The 22,145-nt window shown below is 37.7% G+C and overlaps 2 protein-coding genes across 3 annotated transcripts in view; both read left to right on the plus strand.

Annotated features, from left to right (window-relative positions):
• The first annotated feature begins 372 nt into the window (after positions 1 to 372).
• On the plus strand, positions 373 to 19,793 carry LOC101743284 (synaptogenesis protein syg-2). Of its 2 annotated transcripts, none has more exons than XM_038013632.2 (14): positions 373 to 521; positions 3,545 to 3,613; positions 4,884 to 5,037; positions 6,305 to 6,477; positions 7,745 to 7,858; positions 7,994 to 8,194; positions 9,354 to 9,508; positions 9,760 to 9,904; positions 10,521 to 10,672; positions 11,644 to 11,857; positions 12,437 to 12,652; positions 14,023 to 14,187; positions 16,590 to 16,681; positions 18,138 to 19,793. In XM_038013632.2, the coding sequence occupies exons 2-14, from the start codon at positions 3,553 to 3,555 to the stop codon at positions 18,246 to 18,248; spliced, it is 1,953 nt and encodes a 650-aa protein (XP_037869560.2). In that variant the 5' UTR covers positions 373 to 521; positions 3,545 to 3,552; the 3' UTR covers positions 18,249 to 19,793. The 2 variants fall into 2 exon arrangements, with proteins under 2 accessions (XP_037869560.2, XP_062532761.1); XM_062676777.1 differs by having other exon boundaries at positions 16,593 to 16,681.
• Positions 19,794 to 20,548: 755 nt separating this feature from the next.
• LOC101743425 (calpain-C) overlaps positions 20,549 to 22,145 on the plus strand; it is an 82,741-nt gene continuing 81,144 nt past the window's right edge. Inside the window, exon 1 of the mRNA XM_038012012.2 lies at positions 20,549 to 20,703. The gene's annotated coding sequence lies outside the window, so the exon portion shown is untranslated. The remainder of the gene's footprint in view (positions 20,704 to 22,145) is intronic.

Genomic DNA, 22,145 nt, shown 5'->3' on the forward strand with positions numbered 1-22,145 from the left:
AGGCTGAAACTTAGCCCGAAGGGATATTTTGAAACAATTAATTTATTTTTTTGATTGAGGCGAACCATGAAATTTTGAAACATAAATGAAAGAAGCTAATGAACTCATACTAGCATTAATTACATTATCGGATACATAAATCTAATGTATTATATTTAATAAATATTGAAAGAAAACAAAAAGAAAAACAGTTTTCCCATTATCATTTAGTGTTATTAAAGGCTTTTATTTTACATACATTAAAAAATAAGTGTTTTGTATATATATTTTTTATTCCATTTCCCGTAGCTCAAGATTCACCGACTAAAATCGACAGTTACCTCTTCATAAAAGTTTATACATTTTCCTGATCGTATCCACGCTAACACCGTCCGCCCTGTTCTACCTGGCGTAGTGTACGTGAAAAGCTTATTCAGCACTTACCGCCTCCAATACCCACACGTGTGCTCCGATCACATTATTTAGAATAGTTTTAGCAAAAATAATATCATTTAACCTGCGGACAGCTTCAGAGAAAGGTGGTGAGTGGAATTATCAATGTTAATATTCTTTAGTTTTGTGGTGCATGGCGAACTTAGACTTTTCGGAAATATTAAATAGAATTCTGTTCATCTTTCAAGATTTTCGTAATACGATTAGCAAAAATTTATCTAGCTTCTTATTCTTTGCATTTTCTTTCAATCAGATTTATTCATAACATTGATTTTTACATTAATGATGTTATAAATTATTACGTTTTGTAAATTGATCCGATATATATGTAATTATATGTTCTGTTTAATTAACATATAATTTTGGGCTATATATAAAATTTTGTGTAATACAAAATGTTGTTTGTTAAGTTATTTTTTTATTATTATTTAACTTGTATTTAACATGAAACACTTGTGATAGTTTACAAAACTTTTCAATGATATAATAGCGTGAGTCTCAAATTAAGACGAAGGTTTAATGGATTAATTGTTCGTGCTCTGCGCGTCTGCTTATTCTTCACTTCTTCTTAAACTTCATACGTCTGCTTTTACATCCTCGGAGGAATATTTTTCGCAAAATACCGTCAACATATAAAGCGGCACGCGGTAGTTACAACAAATATGCGTATCGAGGTCTGACTTGGGAAATACTAAACAAAAAAACGTGTTTTTATTAATAGTCTAATCTAAAAAAAAACCTAGAGATGTTTTGTCCGGTCTCACTTAATTTCAATTACTGACATGCTTTAGTTATTTCTAAAACTACGCAAAAATATTAAGTCTATTTCGATGAAGTTTTGTTCTTAAAGGACGAACCAGTGAGACTCGTAAACTGATGAGTTTTATCAATGAAACGATATAGCCAAATTTAACAATTAATTTTAACTCCGGTGAAACCGCGAAAATAATCTTAAATAGAAGATTATTTATTTGCTTATATTTTTATCAAGTACTTAGTCGAATGAATTAAGTATTGAGGGTATAGTTTATCAGGACTCGCATTGGTGAAATCGTAAATAATAATTTAAATAGACATGCGCCCATATTCTGACTAAAAAATTCGATAACATTGTATTCTTTTTAAATTCTTAAATTTCAAAGGTACATAATACATTTATTGAAATATAATATAATAAAACAAAACAACAAAGTTTCGTGCGTAGATAGAAATGTGAGTACTTGTCTCTTCTGGTCAGCATAATATTCACAGAGCTCTTATACCATATTAAATGAAACAAAATGTCGGACTTATAATAAATACATGACAATTTAAACGATTTAGCGAAGGATATGATAATGAAATCAATAATTTTTTTTATTAAGTTGAATTTCTGTCACGTGGCGGCATGACATAAAAAAACTATGGGGATTCATTAAAAAGCGCTAACAAATCGTACGAACAATTTTACGGCGACCATAGTGAGTCACGTCGCGTGCACAAATGCAAACTACCCTCCAACCTTACCTGACCTCCCGTGCCCTTCAGCTTTCAAAGCAAGACGATAGTTCCTTAACGAGCGGGGTACCAAATTAAGGTGGCGCTTTTAATTTAGGATTGTACGTACGTTTTTATCCGTGAGTCACGGGTGTTACTACATGGTTTTATTGCAAATTGCGAGAAAACACAAGTTTTTTTTTTTGTAATTTCTTAATCGTGGAACTTTAAAAATAAGCTAAAAATCTTATTCTTTCAATTCATATGAATATTTACGTCAGGTTAAGTTTAAAATTAAACATATAGATTTATAGCTCGGCTGTTGATTTCATTTAGGTACTTAGGTTTCCATTGATTTTTTTTTGCATAAATGAACGATCTCACAGCTCGTCCGTCTAGTGTTCAGCTATTGACTACGACAATTGAATCCCGTGACATATCTCGAGACATGAGGTCGAAGACTTACTGGTGGTAGGACCTCTTGTGAGTCCGCACGGGTAGGTACCACCACCCCGCTTATTTCTGCCGTGAAGCAGTAATGCGTTTCGGTTTGAAGGGTGGGGCAGCCATTATGACTATACTGAGACCTTAGAACTTATATCTCAAGGTGTGTGGCGCATTTACGTTGTAGATGTATATGGGCTTCAGTAACCACTTAACACCAGGTGGGCTGTGAGCTCGTCCACACGTCTAAGCAAAAAAATAATAATATACAATTAAATTGTGCAACAGCTGTTTCTCCCCTCAAACCCGAATGCAAGAGTGCTTCCCCGCAGAAATAGGGAAGATTCCGATATCCATCGGGGCGGACTGATAAATTTAAAGAAGTTTCAATTATGCTTACAACACGCGAAAACTGAAGAACTATTTTTTTTGCTATTTTTTTTTTCTATCTAAGGACTTTCGTTTGTATGCCCAAATAATAGCTACTAAAGCGGTCGTCGTTCTCGTTGAACCCGTCGCTTGCTACGAAGGGCTCGTCGAGTAAATTAGCCCACAGACACAGCCCACTGAGTTTCTCGCCGGATCTTCTCAGTGGGTCGCGTTTCCGATCCGGTGGTAGATTCTGCGAAGCACGGCTCTTGCAAGGGTTCGTGTTAGCAAAGTCGTCAGGTTTGAGCCCCGTGAGCTCACCTACTAGTTATAGTTACGCTGAAATAGCCTCTCAAGGCTATCGGCTTAGGTAGGATACAAAAATAAAAGCTAGTGAAAATGGCCGTTCGGATTTTTGTTGTAGTGTCATTCTCATGGATCATTTGGATTCACGGAGGAACTTTGATTCCCGGTGTTGTGTACGAAATATACCATGTGGAGTGCTCTGAATAAGTTTGAGATGATCGTTACTTAGAATAGTTACGTTCATTTGGTGAAGCGATTCCAAATCTGTGGTATGCTTATCCTTGGAAATTACGCGGACTCACATGTATTTTTTTTATTGCTTAGTTGGGTGGACAAGCTCACAGCCCACCTGCTGTTAAGTGGTTACTGGAGCCCATAGACATCCACAACGTAAATGCGCCACCCACCTTGACATATAAGTTTTAAGGTCTCAGTATAGTTACAACGGCTGCCCCGCCCTTCAACGTTACACCATTAACGTTTATTGTAACAAACTTGTAATTTTTATTTATTTCAGGCATAAAAATGCTGTCGTTCGGATTATGGTATTTCGTGATTGCTGCTGCTTCAACGGCCGCAGACACGGGTAAGATAAATTTCGATTGGTCCTAATTGTATTTTTATGTAATTAAACCTACTTTTTTTGCGCTTCTTTTATGATCTTATATTATACTAGCGGCCGGCTCCGGCTCCGCTCGGGTCTTTAACAAAAATTTCAACGATATTTGACGGTGTTTTATTTTTTTAAATAAAATAACACTTATTTACGGCATAGCTATAATTAGTTAGACATGCTGTCGCGACACTTTTTGTAAATAATAATGTGTTCTACAAAGTCGTAGTTTACATTATTTTGTTCTATCATCAATAGTTTTCACATTATTGGAGTTTTAGTACGGAACCCTAATTTTTTTTAAAAAAATTTTAGCTTATGTCACTCGGGAGTAGTGTAGCTTCCAAACAGTGAAAGAATTTTTCAAATCGGTTCAGTAGTTTCGGAGCCTATCCAATACAAACAAACAAACAAATCTTTCCTCTTTATAATATTATTATTATTATTATAGTATTATATATTCTTTTAAGTATTTCCGTCGTTTCAGTTGTTCGAAAACCGTAAAGCATTAATGTGTATTATCTATGCCGTAAACTATTTGAAACATTGACAATAACATAATGACAACACAAAATGCTAGATGAAATCGTAAACGTTATAATTTTTCTTCTATTCTTTGTTTCGATCGCAATAGTCATGACAGGGTTCGTAAGATAATTTCTAACTATCAGTGGCAGTTAAAATCAGCGTAAAGACAGCGGCGGACGTCTAATGACGGTGATGACAACGGAGAGTGACTGTCCTTCATAGACTTAACACAAAATGTCCAGTAGATTTATTAATACGCTTTTATTAGCTTCAGACGTATGTATGTTTGTAACGGAATCTTGATTTTGACCACCTTCATAACGTCGGATTAACTCGAAATTTAGTATACTTATTAAGGACTGATTCAATATTAAATAAAAAAATTGAAAAAATAAAAAAAATCGAAAATTTTTAAATTCAACTAAAAATGAAAAATAAATATTAATTAAAAAACTAACAAAATACGCTTTTATAGAAAATCCAACAAAAAAAAAAAAAAAGCGTGGGGTGCTTTTTTTACAATAAAAACATTTTTTCTGACACTATTTTTAATTCTAATTTATTAAAATTTATTTTCTAGTTTATACTTGAATTGTCTATAAAAGCGTAATTTGTTAGTTTTTTTAAACTATTATTTATTTTTATTGCTTAAATAGATAAATGAATGACCTCACCCGGTGTGTGTTCAATGAATAACACACTGTTTTTTATGCAGAAGTTGTGGTTCTTCGAGCCGTACGTGGTAGGAATGCTCGTCTCCCTTGCGGCCAGGGTAAAGTGTTCCTTGACGGGCCCGATTCTTACGTTTTGTGGGTGAAGAACGAGAGAGACGTCTTGTATCGGTTCCCGAATAATGAAACTGATAATAGGTTAGTATACTATATTTTTCCGAAAGACCAAATTACGTTTAGAATATAAAAAAAAACCGGCACATCGTCTATATATATATATATATATATATATATTATTAATTTTGAGTTTTTGTTTTATTATTATTGATTTTTTGTTATATTATTATTGCTTTTGTTTTATTCCGAGATTCAAGTTATTGTTTTTATTTAATTCTGGTATACTATATGAAATGTTAATGAATAATATAATATGGATGCAAAATCTGAAGTAAATGAAATAAATAAAATAAATAAATAAATAAAAGCAACTGAGAAACCGAATGAAGATACCACAGTAATAAAGTAATAGACGGATTTGACTTTGATGGATACTACGTACATGAATTAGCGTTTTAATACTTTTGGTCTATACCTTATTGTGAGTAGATAAAGTCACCATCGACATCAGTAACACCAAGACTATCGAGAAGCCGTTATCTGTCGTCAATTATTGTTTTATAGCCTTCATTTGAATCTTCACAACTTGTAAACCGGAATACACGATGTTGTGTGGGACACCCGTTACGACTCATACCTTAAGATATAATGCCGTAATATAATGCGATTGAGATTTAGACCTCATGTCTCAATGTACATCGTCACTCACGCCCTGATGTCTATGAGCTCCTTTATACAACAGCTGTGAAATCTGTCACCCGCTTACACGATAAAAAGCTATAAAGTAACGTATTATTGAGTAATTTGTCAGAACTCGTGTTAGCTTTACGCCATGCTACACATGGGTGGACGAGCTCACAGCCTACCTGGTGTTAAGTGGTTACTGAAGCCCATAGACATCCACAACGTAAATGCGCCACCCACCTTGAGATATAAGTTTTAAGGTCTCAGTATAGTTTCAACGGTTGCCCCACTTTTTAAACCGAAACGCATTACTGCTTCACGGCAGAAATAGGCAGGGTGGTGGTACCCACCCGCGCGGACTCACAAGAGGTCCTACCACCAGTAATTACGCAAATTATAATTTTGCGGGTTTCATTTTTATTACACGATCTTATTCCTTTACCGTGGAAGTCAATCGTGAACATTGGTTGAGTACGTATTTCATTAGAAAAATTGGTACCCGCCTGCTGGATTCGAACACCGGTGCATCGCTTCAACACGAATGCACCGGACGTCTTATCCGTTAGGCCACGACGACTACTCGTGATTGTGATGCTTACCAGCGCGGGCTATCTGTCACAGACCTACGCAGTAGCGCCAAGTCTATTTATGCGTGTGTTCGCAGGGCCTTCGCGTCGGACCGCGTGTACGGTACCACTTGTGAATCTGGTTCGTGTCATGACGGCACAGCACTCCTCCTGAAGCACGTGAGCGACGATGACGCCGGGACGTACCGCTGCCGTGTCCACTACCAGGCTTCGCCATCAGTCGACCACGTTGTTGACCTGAAACTTGTTGGTGAGTTCACAAAAAAAAAACAAAAAAAACCACTAAGTGTACTTTTAAAGATTCCTTATACAGGGTGTATTGTTATTTAGAAGAAATTGTAAGAATCTACTATAGTTCAACTAATCGGAAAATATTGGTCGTACAAAACTATCATAAAATACATAATTAGTACTTATGTAGGATTTGATTGCTGGTTAGATCGACGGTCCTAATTTAATGCGGAACTTTTAATAATAAGTTTCTCTAGAACAAGTCCTTAGCGCGATCCAGGTTTTTGCTAGATTTCTTCTATTCTATAACAGCTAATCCTACAGTTACTTCATATTTCATCAGTCAGCTATATAACGCGAAGATAGCTGCCACTGCCAACGGCTTATGTTTTCCTTACATACATCCTGTATGTAACAAGTGGCAAGGCCTAAATTCGGTTTACTTTTAAGTGAGAGCTTCATAATGTAAACTTTTCAGGCGATATTTACTGTTTTTAGGAAAACGTGTGCGGAAACTGTATCAACGTGCTTTCTTCTCTTAAAGTAAAAATTTACAAGACGATATTTTTCTTCTTCAAATTTCTATATACTTATTTAGGGATGGAACCGTATTGTTTGTTTATGTCAATGTTTTTAAAAAAATTGATATTGTGGCTTTTCATTTCTAGTTACTTTTTAACTTATAGCAATTTTTTGTTAACTAGCTGACCCGGCAGACTTCGTAGTGCCTCAATCGATAAATAAAAGATCTAAACTTTTGTATAAAATAGACATAATATAACAAACAAAAGGAATCCGTCCGACGGGGGACACATGAAAGGGAAAACAAAATTGTTATTTTTATTTAATTTCGTGCATTTTCATATTTATCTACCTTTTAACCTTCTCTGGACTTCCACAAATAATTCAAGACCAAAATTAGCCAAATCGGTCCAGTCGTTCTCGAGTTTCAGCGAGACTAACGAACAACAATTCATTTTTATGTATATAGATTGCAATAAATGAATCTTGTGTCCGTTTGCTTTCCTTAATTCTTAAGTTAAAATGTGATGATTGTTAAGTACGTACATATTATATTGTCAACCTGATTGTTAATAAAATGTTGGATGTATAGAAGTATTTATCGGTTTCAGAGTGCACAACGATAACTCAGTCCATTTAACAAACTTGAGGTCAATTACGATGACAAAGTTTACGTGTTTTAATATCAATGGATAATTCATTTTTCTTAAATAAAGTAGGTATTCTGTGAATTGCTAATTGTTTTTTTTTAAATTTTGTCTTAGATTCGCCTGGAGCTCCGAAGATATACAATGAAAATAACGAGCTGATCAAACTTGGCTACGTCGGGCCCATTAGCTTGGGAGCCAACCTGACCTTCGTTTGTAAAGTCGCTGATGGTAATTTATTTTGAAAATTCTCAATGACGCTAATACTTAAAAGCGAGACAAACGGACGAAAAACTTGACCCTAGCCTATCTATAAATCTAGAATTTAGCTCACGTCGACTAATGACAATCATACATTGTTTGCAGATCAACCAAAAACTCTAGTGTATTGGCGTCGTAATGGCGCTGTGATAAAACGCGCAGAAGCTGCCCGTTCTGGCCTGCTGATTGCAGAAATACGTGTTGTAAATGCGACACGCAATGAACTCGATGCTCACTACGAGTGTCTTGCGCAAAACGCTGACGTCACTGATCCGTTAACTGCCAGCTTTGTTGTGAAGATGTTCCGTGAGTATGGATTGGAATTCGAGACCTAGAAAATAGGAATCTCTTTTTTTCCCTACCTATTCACTGGTAGTTTAAGGGGCTATTCGAGTTTCTCACGAACTCAATCTGAGATTTGCTAAACTAGCCCTAGCAAGAGCAGTGCCTAGCGGAATCTATCATAGGGTCGGAATCGCGAACTACTGAGAAGATGCGGCGAGAAACTAAGTATACTGTACCTATATTACATCAATTCCGGTTAATTCACTCGTCGAACCCTTCGTCGTTATTGACGAGTTTGACGGGGAAGGAGACCGGGGCTTAAAGAGTCTAAAACCACCTAAGTATCTGTTGTTCTTTCTGTGAACAATCAAAACACAATGTATCTAGTATTTTACTGCCTAGATCTATATGACAAGTCTTAGAACTAAATCAAAGCAAATGTAAAGAGATAGAACTCAATTCGGTTCGGATAATAAATACCTTAGTAAATTTATAAAAAATAATTTACTGTGATGACATTTATTACAAATTAAAATATCAGAATGATATTTTAAGAATTCAGACCGAACTTTAAGAGGTTGCTAGGTTGCGTGTAAGACACATGGTTCCTGTGCGTACCCTGTGTGTATCATTTAACTTTAGATACTAATGTTCGCGCAACAGTCGACCTTCGACCGTAATCATTTTTTGATGTAATACATTGTCTCTTTCATCTCGTTTGTGACCTGTTGACCCCAAAAAAGATATTTTTTATAGCCCATATGGGTGGACGAGCTCACAGCCCACTTAGTGTTAAGTGGTTACCGGAGCCCATAGGCATGTACAATGTAAATGCGCCACCCACCTTGAGATATAAGTTCTAAGGTCTCAGTATAGTTACAACGGCTGCCCCACCCTTCAAGCCGAAACGCATTACTGCTTCACGGCAGAAATAGGCGGGGTAGTGGTACCTACCCGTGCGGACTCACAAGAGGTCCTACCACCGGTGGTTGACAAAGAAAAGTATAGCCTCATTGTTTTGTCTTTGCCTATTTATAGTTACATAGGTTTGAATCATCTTCAAATATTAATGGAATTTAAATAGTTAGAGATGCGATTTTCAATTTCACGGTAATGCCAAAGAGACAGTCGAATACTAAATTCACATTGCAATTGAATTAAAAGTATTTTTTTTGCGCAGTACCACCAATGCGCGTGGAGATCAGGTTAAATAACAACTTGAACTTCGAAGCGGGACAGCCGCGTGTGGTGGATTGCGTGGTGGTTGGCTGCGTGCCACCACCGTCTATAACTTGGCACCTCGGGGATAACATGCTGAGGCCGAGTGTTCATAAGGTAATTGATAAAAGTTGAATATTTGAAAAATAATAATAACATAACTTAATTGTATGTATATCGTGGTTCAAGTGCCGTATTGCTCTATAAATACATCGATACAGAACACAAAAAAGGGCAGGGGTTAACCCCGATTTATTCAAAAGCTAATTTACACAATCGATAGTTAAATAATTACAGAATGAAAGAAATGAATGAATGAATCTTTTACTGCGTTCGGTAGGTATTTATATTTTAAGCATTTCCTTCAGGAACTTCACGACGGCAACTATACAGTGTCATCTTTGACACTAGCTCCATCGCTGCGCGACAACAAACACGACTTAACTTGTAGAGCACACAATTCGCATCTACCTAACGATTTGTTTGAGAACAAAGTCAAGCTCAATGTTGGATGTGAGTGGTTTTTGGCTTTTTTTTTTTAAATAAGGATCAGCAATTCCCAATATTCTAATAATGCAGTACTATTAGAACATGTTTTGCAACAACTTGTTTCTCTACGCAGTTTTACGTCGTATAAAATGAACAGTAATTGTCATACGCGTTCGCTGCGGATTCTTAGGGCCATGACTTTTTGCGAAAAAACCTGAGCCTAACTCAGCGTTTTTGAGTTTTAATAATAATAATAATAAAGCCCGTTTATTTCCAATCCATATTAATATCGTTATTACATGCGATTTAATACATACTAGGGTAAAATTTCTTTCATTTTCTTTACTCGCTATCGTTACTTTCTTCTATACTATTGATCGGAACCCCTTCTCGGCAAAATTCAAATTCAAAATTCAAATTTGATTGAATTAATTTGGAAAAGGATTGAATTTGAATTTTTGAATTTTGCATGGATAGATGGACAAATTCACGTCCGAAATGATATTATGAAGATCGAAGCGAATAAAAATCTGATCGTGAATGTGAATCGGCACCCGTCTTGACAAATCCGAATCTACTTCCTCGGGTAGAGCTTACAACACACCGTACCAATTATGATTTATGAAATTATGAATTTTAGTTCGTCCATTCTGTTTGTCAAATCGGCAAGACGATGTCGGGGCTGTGCACGGAGAGGCCGAAACAGTGACGTGCGTGGTGGAAGCATCACCCGAACCGATGCAATTCAGTTGGACCTTTGCTGATTCCAAAACATTATACACTAGTGTCAAGGTTTGTAGCATTTTATAGATTAAAGCTATATAAAAATAATATTAACAGCGTGCTATCGTATATTTTGAGCGTGTTTGCTGGTAAAACGTAGCAGCTAGTTAGAATTTTCTCTTTGAGCACCGTGAGCTCACCTACTAGCCCGGTGACGCTAACATGGTCTCTGTAGACCATCAGCTTAAGTAGGAAAAAAAAGCGAGTTTTTTAACGTTCTCGATCGCGTAAAAGTTAACTCAAATTTGTATGCAGTTGGAACAGCGCCCCAAAACAGTTTAATGTGAAACCATTAGCGATTATCAGGACCTGCAGAAACATAAATGAATTAGCACTACGGTTATTGCAAATCGAGGTTAACACTAATTGGTATTCCGCTTTACAAATCCGATAAAATGACTTTTTCCACGTAAGCTTATTCGGAATTACTACCGATTATCATCTTCAGTAACGTTAAGTCTCATCATCTATGAACCAATGGGAAATGGTTGTTGTGACAGTTTCCAAATCCAAAATATCGGGAGGGGTGCCTTTGTCTGGTAGATTCCCTTGAAGAAGAAGTATTCGGGTGCTTATTAGTTTTATTAACGATGCGCAGAAATCGTCTTCTCGCATTAAAACTAATGATCTGAAATTAAAACTAATAATCTAAAAAATGACTAATTTTACAGGAGAGTGTTTTAAAGGTTTAACATGTGATATTTTTAATATTAGTCAACATTGTAACATTTTTTTTTTACCAGTTACATTATCTGTCTTTTAAAGTAAGATAAAATGATGTATTAATTTTGTTAATAGTAGTCAAAATACAGGTAAACTAAAAAAAAGAAAAACTAAAACAAAACTACGCTCTTTTGACAGTATTTATGAGAAAAATACTGGTGATACTAAATGATTCCGCATATTAACTCAATTTCGAATATGTATTTTTGGAAATTGTACACTTTTAATGCGAAAAGACGAAATGTTTGGATACACAGAAGGTTAGTGGACACAACCACCGCTACATGTCATCGCTGACATGGAAACCACGCGAGGAAGATCTTGGCCAGCTCGTCTGCCGGGCCACCAATTCTTTCGGGGAGCAGAAGCGACCCTGCACGTACACCATTACACCGGGGGGCGCACCTATCTCACCAGAGTGTGTAGTCATTCGATCTTACCCTAATGTCCTAAGGGTCCAATGTAAAAAAGGTTCGTAGTAAAACGTATTACATCTTCGCTTCAATTCAATTGTATTTAATGCGTATTTATACATTCAAAATTCAATGTTATTGACGTAAATATACCTTAAAACATAATATTTAGGTCTTAATTGAAGTGATACAGATTTTTCAGGTAGGAATTGTGAGGTTTGATCTAAAAGAGTTAGGGACAAATGGTTCTAGGGAAGACCTCAATTGTATATTTGAAGTAGGTCAAAGACATTCGGATACATATATCTCTGAATACCATATGCGATGAATGGGTCGACCGTTTTCTTAAATTATTAATTAATTAAGAAAATCCACATAAATGAAGTTTCAACATATTTTACGAAGCCATTTATTGTCTAAATTTACCTTACTTACACCTAAAGTAACACATATATATTTTTTTATTTATTTATTAGAAACACGATCATAATTTGCATCTGTGCTTGAACTAGGTGATAAAAACTGTATCTCAAGCAGCAGTGCTCCTCGTAAAAAAAATACAACAGCTTTACTCACATACACAAAAATAGAAAATTACTAAACAAAAATTAATATAACCAATAAATTTCATACTTAGCTTGGAACGGTGGTCGGCCTCAAACGGTGCACCTAGAGATCGTGGATGAAAGCGGTAAGCTGTTACACAACGTTACGGACTCAGCTGGTCACTTCCACGTTACCGATATCGAAGACGAACGAAATTTGACCGCGTTTGTATACGCGAGCAACGTCCGAGGTCGCAGCCAATCGAGGATCATGCGTCTGCAGAGCATGAAGCCTTTGACTTCATCAGGTAACCTTTGTTTTAAAGTTGCAATCCACAACACGCGGCTGCCCCGCTTCGAAGTTCAAGTTGTTATCTGTAACTGTAATCTATATTGTAACTTGATCTCCACGCTCATTGGTCGAACTGTGCAAAAAAAAAACACTTTTAAATCAATTGCAATGTGAATTTAGTTTTCGGCTGTCTCTTTGGCATTACCGTGAAATTGAAAATCGCGTCTCTAACTATTCAAATCCGAATAATATTTGAAGACGGTTCAAACTTATGTATAAATAGGCAAATACAAAACCGTTCGGCTATACTTTTCTTTTTAACTACCGGTGGCAGGACTTCTTGTGAATCCGCGCGGGTAAGTACCACCACCCCGCCTATTTCTGCCGTGAAGCAGTAATGCGTTTCGGTTTGAAGAGTGGGGCAGCCGTTGCAACTATACTTGAGACCTTAGAAGTTATATCTCAATGCGGGTGGCGCATTTACGTTGTAGATGTCTATGGGCTCCAGTAACCACTTAACACCAGGTGGGCTGTGAGTTCGTCCACCCATCTACGCAATAAAAAATAAAAACTCTGGAATTATATTTGGATGCAAGCAGCGCAGGACCGGTCTTTGTGGCGAGGTTTGGGGGAGGCCTATGTCCAGCAGTGGACGTCTGTGGACTGATAATAAGAAGAAGAATTGTATTTTAATTTCATAGCTCTCTTTGGAGCTCCTATTATTAGCATCATGCTTATAAACGCAAACACCCCAGAATAGCTAGGGGTGTGCCTATTTATGCAATTACAAAAAAATAACTCATACGAATTCGTTAGTAGCTCATAGATTATGATCGATTGTAGCCAACAATATAATAGCCATATTCACTTCAATCGTTTCACTCTTGAGTGGTCGCGTGATCTTCATGTCGCCTCGGGGCTGAAATAAACATTACAAGTGTAGTGAAACATTTATAACTTAAAAAAATCCCGTTACGTGCTTACTATATGTTTTAAATGCTAAAAAAGTAATGATTTTCGCTTTTTCTCATCTATTGTCCATCATTTACATATATTATTAAGTTTCATTCTTCACACTTTTAATGAGATATCATACTTGTGTGTAGGTGTTATAATTATTTCATTTTATTTAGTATTCAAGCTCATGCATTACCGTCAGTGTGCTTGATGCGAGTTTTTTAACGTTCTCGATAGCGTAAAAGTTAACGCAATTTTTTATGCATGGCAAACGTAGGCAAACGATCCCATTCCATAAAAATATGAGCTAACTTTTACGCTATCGAGAACGTTAAAAAAGTCACACTAAGCTCACTGAACTCAATATTAAACGTGAATTTTATGAAAATTATTGCAAAGTGACTATTTTTAAACTTAAATTTTTTACAGTATCGGACGACCCTCCTATCCCGACTTGGACGCGCTGGCTAGAAGCAGTAGCTGCCGGGATAGCTGTGGCAGTTGCAATCGCTTCAACGGCAATATGCATTAAGGCATTTAAGTCACGAGAGGATTTTCCTGACTTCAGCCCCGATTTGGTGCCACGTCCTGATGGTATTTATTCAACTATTCTAATTTCTTAGATGGCTGAAGGAGCTGACGACCCACTGGTGTTGAGCGGTTGCCAGAGCCTATAGTCATCACTGTGTGTATGCTGCCACTCACCTTGAGATACGAGACCATGTCCCAAAGTCATGGAGTATAATAAAATGACTTTCCTACCCTTCAATCCGGAACGCATCACCTCCTCGTGCCCTTATTAAAATGGGTGGGTAAAGTTTTAGTCCTTGATCGTGGAAGACCATCGTGAACATACCCCAAATAAATAAATAAAAAAGGAATCAGACTGCGGGATTCGAACGCCGGCATAGCTGTATCACTCAATGCGAATATACCAGGCGTCTTAACCTTAAAAATGCAATTAACTATTTAAATTGCCTTCCATTTTATCCACATTGTATTTTCGTAATTATAGCAAAATTTATTTAATATAAAAGTTAATGAAGAATTTTCATTTTGTGAAAATAATAAAACTTTGTTTGGATTTTAAAAAGCAGTTATTTCAATTCAAAGAAACTCTTGTACTATACAGTACAATAGTCCGTGTATGCCCTGTCACATACTACATCATTTTTCCGTTAAAACACCTTTACGATTTAAATGAGCATTATCTCCGAGGCGAACCGTGATAGGGGGGGCACTGGAGAGGCATGGAGTGCCCCTCTACCTCCGCCGGCTGGTTGGGTCCTATTTGGGGGCCAGGTCTGTCGTATGTACCGGGTACGGTGGGAGCCTTCATCGTTTTCCGGTCGTGCGTGGTGTTCCGCAGGGGTCGGTTCTCGGCCCCCTCTTGTGGAATATCGGGTACGACTGGGTGCTGAGGGGCGCCCTCCTCCCGGGCCTCCACGTTATTTGTTACGCGGACGACACGTTGGTCGTGGCCCGGGGGGATGATTTTAGGGAGTCTGCCCGTCTCGCCACAGCGGGAGTGGCCCTCGTCGTCGGAAGGGTAAGGAGGCTGGGTCTCGACGTGGCGCTCAGTAAATCCGAAGCTCTGTGGTTTCACGGGCCGCGGAGGGCGCCACCCGTTGACCCCCACATCGTGGTTGGAGGCGTCCGGATAGGGGTCGGGGTGCAGTTGAAGTACCTCGGCCTCGTGTTGGACAGCCGGTGGGCTTTTCGTGCTCACTTTGCGGAGCTGGTCCCCCGATTGATGAGGACGGCCGGTTCTTTGAGCCGGCTGCTCCCGAATATTGGGGGACCGGATCAGGTTTTGCGCCGCCTGTACGCGGGGGTGGTGCGATCGATGGCCCTGTACGGTGCACCTGTGTGGGCTGAGCCGCGCAACCGGGCCACTATGGCTCGGTTCCTGCGCCGGCCGCAGCGCACCGTTGCCATCAGGGTCATCCGCGGATATCGCACCGTCTCCTTCGAGGCGGCGTGTGTTTTGGCGGGGACGCCGCCATGGGAGCTGGAGGCGGAGTCGCTCGCTGCCGACTATCGGTGGCGCAGCGAGCTTCGTGCTCGGGGCGTGGCGCGTCTCCCCGAAAGTGAGCTGCGGGCGCGGAAGGCCCATTCTCGGCGGTTAGTGCTCGAGTCGTGGTCGAGGCGATTGGCCAACCCCACGTGGGGGCTACGGACCGTCGAGGCGGTTTACCCGGTCTTTGATGACTGGGTGAATCGTGGCGAAGGACGTCTCACCCTTCGTCTGGTGCAGGTGCTGACCGGGCACGGATGCTTCGGGAAGTACCTGCGCCGGATAGGGGCTGAGCCGACGACGAGGTGTCACCATTGTGGACACGACCTGGACACGGCGGAGCATACGCTCGCTGTCTGCTGTGGCGTCGATGCTTGGCAGCGATGAGTCATGGAAGGCTATGCTCGACTTCTGCGAGTGCACCATCTCGCAGAAGGAGGCGGCGGGGCGAGTGAGGGAAAGCTCTCCTCACTACGCAGAAACCCGCCGCCGCCGAGCAGGGGGTCGGGACCGGGGTCGTATCCGTGACCTGGCCCCCTAAGAGCTAGGGGTCCCACCCGTTTTGTGCGGGGAGAGACCCAGACGTGGGGTGGCGTGCTTTGCACGTTCACCCGCAATAGGAAGCCGGGTGATGATGGACCGCGTTCCCCCGACCGCTCTGGGGGAAGGTGTAACGCGGCGCCATCAAAGCGGGCTCTCGGCCCGCTGAACGAGGGAACCGGTGGTCGTGTCGCTGGCGGCGATTTTCTCATGTGGAAAAAAAAAAAATCTCCGAGGCGAAGAAGGCATGTTGCTTTGAGTTTGTAACATCAAAAACACTAAACTAAATTTAAGCACCTTTCAGTGATGTCATCGTAATAATTCGACATAGATATGAAACCTATATTTAGACAAATTTTATTGTAATTTAGTAACTGATCCATGAAAAGTCTTAAAGAGAATTTAACTATATATTTTCATGAATTGTTGTATGTTCAAGGAGTATTCCACCGTGAGCCCGATTTCACAAGGGAGGAACGAGTTCTGGGAACCACTAATATTACTGTCAATCAATTGGCGGCGTGTCAGAATGTGAGTTATTTATAGTTTTCTATCTTTATATATCTAACAAGCGGCCAGCTCCGGCTCCGCTAGGGTCCTTAACAAAAATTTCAACGATATTTGACGTTGTTTAATTTTTTTTAATAAAAGAACACTTATTGCCACATAACTATAACAGTTAGACATATGTTGTCGCGACACTTTTTAAAATAATAATGTGTTCTACAAAGTCGTAGTACATTATTTTATTCTCATCAATAGTTTTGGCAGGGCATGCGATGTAAGGGATATTTTAGGTAATTTTTTTACACCTTGGGTTACGTTTTTAGAGTTTTAGTAAGGATCCCTAAATTTTTTCAAAACAGATTATAGCTTATGTTACTCAGGAATAGTGCAGCATCCAAACAGTGAAAGAGTTTTTCAAATCGGTTCAGTAGTTTCGGAGCCTATTCAATTCAAACAAACAAACAAATCTTTCCTCTTTATAATATTAGTATAGATTCTACTGTACGTGTGTATGGCACTAAATTCCTCCTAAACGGCTGAACCGATTTTAATAAATTTTTTGGTATGCGTTTGGGTGGCACCCTGGATGGTTTAGATTCACAAATCAGCCCGGCAGATGGCGCTGCAGTCGGTATCTAGGTTATGTATCTATACTGCAACTAAACGGCTGGATCGAATTTTCGTGTATGCATTCATTCATTCATGCATTCATTCATTTCATTCATTTTGTATATGCAGGACAACGTCTGTTGGGTCCGCTAGTGTATTTATAAAATATACTTTTTTGAGTTCATGACCAAACCGGATTGGGCCATTACCAGATGCCACCAGCCACCAATATGTATTCTGCTACCAACTTTGTCCTTACATTAGTCACGGTGCAGATTTATGCTGTTTTTATAAAATACACTATGTTATTTCTTTATCATCATCTAGAAGTCATTGACAATGAGATATTCTATATTGGATTACATCATGGTTGGTAAAAAACCTACCCTATAATTTATAACCACTTTTTGCTAAATGCGTAAGTATGTATACCACAGTACATATACCAAAATATTTTTTTTATTAATTTTTGTCTGTCTGTCTATCCCGGCTAATCTCTGGAACGACTGGACCGATTTTCACCGACCGATACTTTTTTTAGACTAGCCTCGCCCCGCGGCGTCTCCCCCGGGTATCATCACGAGACTCAGCCAGTTAGTATATATGTATATATAGCAGTCTAAGCAAAGCTTATTACCGTTGATCGGAACAACTGATTATTAATTCTTAGAATAGCTTTGTAAATCAGGTTGTATAAAAATTTATTTCGACGAGAGCCAAACTAAGAGTCTCGCTGTTTCATTTCAGGGGTGAAACTTCAGATCACTCCCGTTTCCATACTTGCATTTATTTATTTTACAGTTAAACCGCCTTAAAAATAATTGAAATTGCTTAATTATTTGTTTGGCATAAATGTTGTCCTTGTTCACAGCAATACGCCACGCCACCGGTACCATCGTGCCGTGTGATGGTGGGATGCGCAGGACACACTCCAGCGAACGACTCGTGCCCGGCGACCACCCAGCAGTCTTACTTTGTTTAAGCAGATCGTCTACAAGATCAAAGTAGACGAAGCGTTCTGAACAAAATTTTGTAGGCAGCGGCTTGGCTCTGCCCTTGGCATTGCTGAAGTTCATGTGCGACGGTAACCACTCACCATCAGGTGGGCCGTGTGCTCGTCTGCCTACAAGGGCAAAAAAAGTCTAAGATACCTAAATAAGAAAAAGGCGCATTTGTAAAACGGAGAAGATCTAATAGCTATTAGGTATTGACAACGCTTCGTCTACGTTTTTCTTATAGAAAGAAACTTCTGATGTGCGCATCCGGAAAGACTTGGATTTTCTTTTGACAACTACGTTCATAATCTCGTTCATGATAGATTAAGTTTTTTTTTCTTTTTTTAAAGAAAGTATCTTTTTTTCTATTTTTCTAACATTAGGTATAGCTATAGCAATATAGGCATTCGCTTTTAAGCTGTGTGCTATTTTGTTACTAACATTCATGTTATAGTAGTAATTTAGTTGTACCTTGACTTTAAGATGAAATATTTTTCTATTATTTTTGACAGCAACCCTACTAGTGTTCGTTGACTGCGGTAGTAGATTTCGTAAAAGCGAAAAAAAAAAACAAATAATAAAGCGGAAAGATTAAACTTGTATTTTTGAGAATTCAACAGAACTGACAATAGTATCCATAGACTTAACTTATTCACGCTGTTTCAATGACAAACAGCGTGTCTTTAAGAAGTTATTTTTAGTCAGGAGGTAATTAATACTAAATATGTGCACAGAACACATATCTGATACATATTTGGTATGATTTATCATTTCGCAAAAAAGTATCTACTGATTTTACTTGAATACATAAATATGTAATATATTTAGTAAAATACAGTAGGTATCTATAGTATCTATAAACAATTATACCAAAAAACCAAACCCTATTAAGATGAATTAAAACTGACCAAGTATAACTTATCGATTAATCTTTCGAGCCGAATTAGAGACTATCAAATTTCATCTAGGTACATGTTGACGTATCTTAACATATTAAACACTTAATTCATTTAAGACATTTATTTACTAACTTTTTCTACTTTTTTATTAAATTTAGTTACTTTTATTATTTTTCCTAATTCTATTTTAAAACTGTTGGTGAATAGCATGTGCCATTGTATTAAATTTAATGTTGCACTTACGACATACTATACTACAGAAACTGGTAACCGGACAACAGTAACATAACAATTGCAGTTATGAGTTCAGTTCAAGTCGTTTGTCGTGGCCCCAAATGACGTCACTTGTAATGAAGTTGCGTTCAGTCGAGTTTTGAGCGGCTCGGTTCCCTGTAGCGATGCTGTCGTTGTTCCGATTAACGTTATATCGGAGATGGACCAACGAGTGCCACAGACTATACGACTCACTGACTTGAAAACCTGTACCATTATGTTGTACTATGCTTATTTGTAGTATGTAGTATTTACATATTAAATGATTTATACACAGCCGAGCTTATATAGATATTGTTAAAAACTATACTGTAACCGACTGATAGTTTAAGTTTCATTAATAAATGAACTATACTGAAATATACATTTTTTTTATTTTTACGTATGAACTAGGTAATCTAGTAGGAGCTGGCTAGAATAACCTTCAGACCATTAGTTAACCTTCGATCCTTAAATAATCACAACAGGAGCAAATACACTGGACACTTACTTATTTTAAGAATTACGAAGAGGATTCGAATTCTAAATTATAAAACAAAAACACCATAATTACTCCACAATACTAATAGTGTTTTTGCTTTAATCAACTTAACAACAATTTAATAAGCACAAAAAAAAAGAAGCTTATTTAATTATAATTAATTTAATTATTCACAAGCTTAAAAAAATGGTTGCAAGTACAGCAGGCGGATTGCGACATTTGCTGAGTGGAATAGAAAGTAAGGGCGATTTGGAATGGTCACTACTTTTGTCTCAGCGCTCGACCGAGAGCGAACTTGCGCAGGCGCATATCGTGTGAGACGCTGTGATAAGCGGAAGCGATTACAGTTTGGTTGTCAATTTATTTAAACTGAAAATGTTGAGACACTAAAACTACAATATAGATTTAATTTTACAATTGGATTAAAAAAATATATATTTAAATTTAAGATGAATTCTATCCAGTTTAGTGTTTGCGGTGTGCATTGGTATTCTAAAGGCATCAATATAATGTTAATTAGTAGTGATATCAAAACCAATTTGATAAAAAAACTGGTGATTTACTAATGTGTTGTACTGACATCGCTAATCTCTTGCGCACGCTGCTAACCGATAACGGAGGGGAAGGGGCGTTGAATGTCGATCCGATGCCGAGGTGTGGGATCGAGAGCTGAAGAGGAGGGGGCGTACGCCAGTCTCGCCGCGAGATCACTGGTGCGTGTGTGTATTTCGTGAAATAGAATTCAGTGTTTATTTATTAATATTTGGAACATGTTTTAAACTAAATAAGGTACGTAATATAAACTAGACTTACGAACGATAAAAAAGTGTATTATTATTAATTTATAACTCGTGTCATCGAATGTGATAACAGCACTGTTTTCAATGAGTGAACCGGTTGAGTAATAAGTACGGTGCGGATACGAATGCGCGGGCGGCCATGTTCGACTGCGGTTTTTAGCAATATTAAATTTTATGAGTCTGATTATAGAATGTTTTTGGGGGTCAAGTTTTGAAGATGAGTTTCGTCTGAATAAATTTACTTTCCATAAATTTATTTTAGTTCATTTATTTATAGTATATTCAAACGTAAAAAAAACATTTTCATAAAATTAGCACTTGATTTATTTATCAGTTGTTATTATTTAGCATAGAATCAGAAAATTGTCTTTTGTGAAGATTGAACTTAATTTTTACATCGCATAGGTATACAATTAATTTGATCAAAATGAAATATAATGCATAAAAAAACTGTTTCTACTATGTCCGTAAACCGTAAATAGGTCTATGAAAATTTTAAGACAGACCGTATGTAATTATATTTTAACTTTTGGCCACAGAAAGTAACATAGAGCAAGAATAAGTAAAAAAATTACAACTTTTAAGCATGTTAAAGTATTGCAGTGTGTTTTTTTTATTATTATTTTAGATAATATGTATAATAGAAAAAACATAATGTCATTTAATCTATAATTCAGAAACAATAAAACGGATAAAAGTTAATAATGGTTAATTGAGTAGGCTCTACATTTCATGGTCTAATAGTTTAAAATGAATAACGTAGTTAGAAGATGAGTAACATTCAGTGCACAACAAATAGAGGAATGCTGAACAATTAAGTCATTACTTAGATGATTTACACTTATCTGTAGAGGCTGTACCATCGTTATTCAAAATTAGTGCTGCACCCCGCTCACCAGCCTTTTCAGGATTATAATCGAAATCGAATACCTACAGGTCAATTAAAATAATTCCCACCCACTTTATATTTGGAGTATGGTTATGATAAAAAATTTAAGCGTATTAGTTTTGTAAGTCAACATAACGATTTTCGTAAAAAAAAAAACTTATTTGTACTTGGTTCAAAGATCGATCTTCTCTACGTAAATTCGTTTTTGGTCTACGATATGGATAAGTGTGTAGTTATTTTCTATTGTTTCTTTACCACATTCTATTTTAAGGTGCTGGAAATTTATTAATGTGTTACGGGCTCAATAGTAATCATCGAAGGTCCACAACGTAGCAGATCGGATAGCTTTTCATTAATGTAATTTGAAAGAATTCAAATAACGTTTCATTTTATTACGCAAGAAGTGAAAAAATTTGCCGACCTGGTGTGGAATTTTTGCATCTTGTTTCGCACGATTCCTTGCTTACACACATTTTGATGAGCAACAATCTAAATGCTAATAAAATCGTATGGAGGAAAGTTTTCGCTTCGACTTCGCTTTC

This window comes from Bombyx mori, chromosome 1 (assembly GCF_030269925.1).
Source record: "Bombyx mori chromosome 1, ASM3026992v2".
Taxonomy (NCBI): Eukaryota; Metazoa; Arthropoda; class Insecta; order Lepidoptera; family Bombycidae; genus Bombyx; species Bombyx mori.

Coding starts and splice junctions, on each gene's coding strand:
- LOC101743284 (XM_038013632.2), top strand. CDS start 3,553: ATGCTGTCGTTCGGATTATGGTATTTCGTGATTGCTGCTGCTTCAACG. Junction 7,859..7,993: donor CGTTTGTAAAGTCGCTGATG/GTAATTTATTTT, acceptor CATTGTTTGCAG/ATCAACCAAAAACTCTAGTG. Junction 8,195..9,353: donor CTTTGTTGTGAAGATGTTCC/GTGAGTATGGAT, acceptor TTTTTTGCGCAG/TACCACCAATGCGCGTGGAG.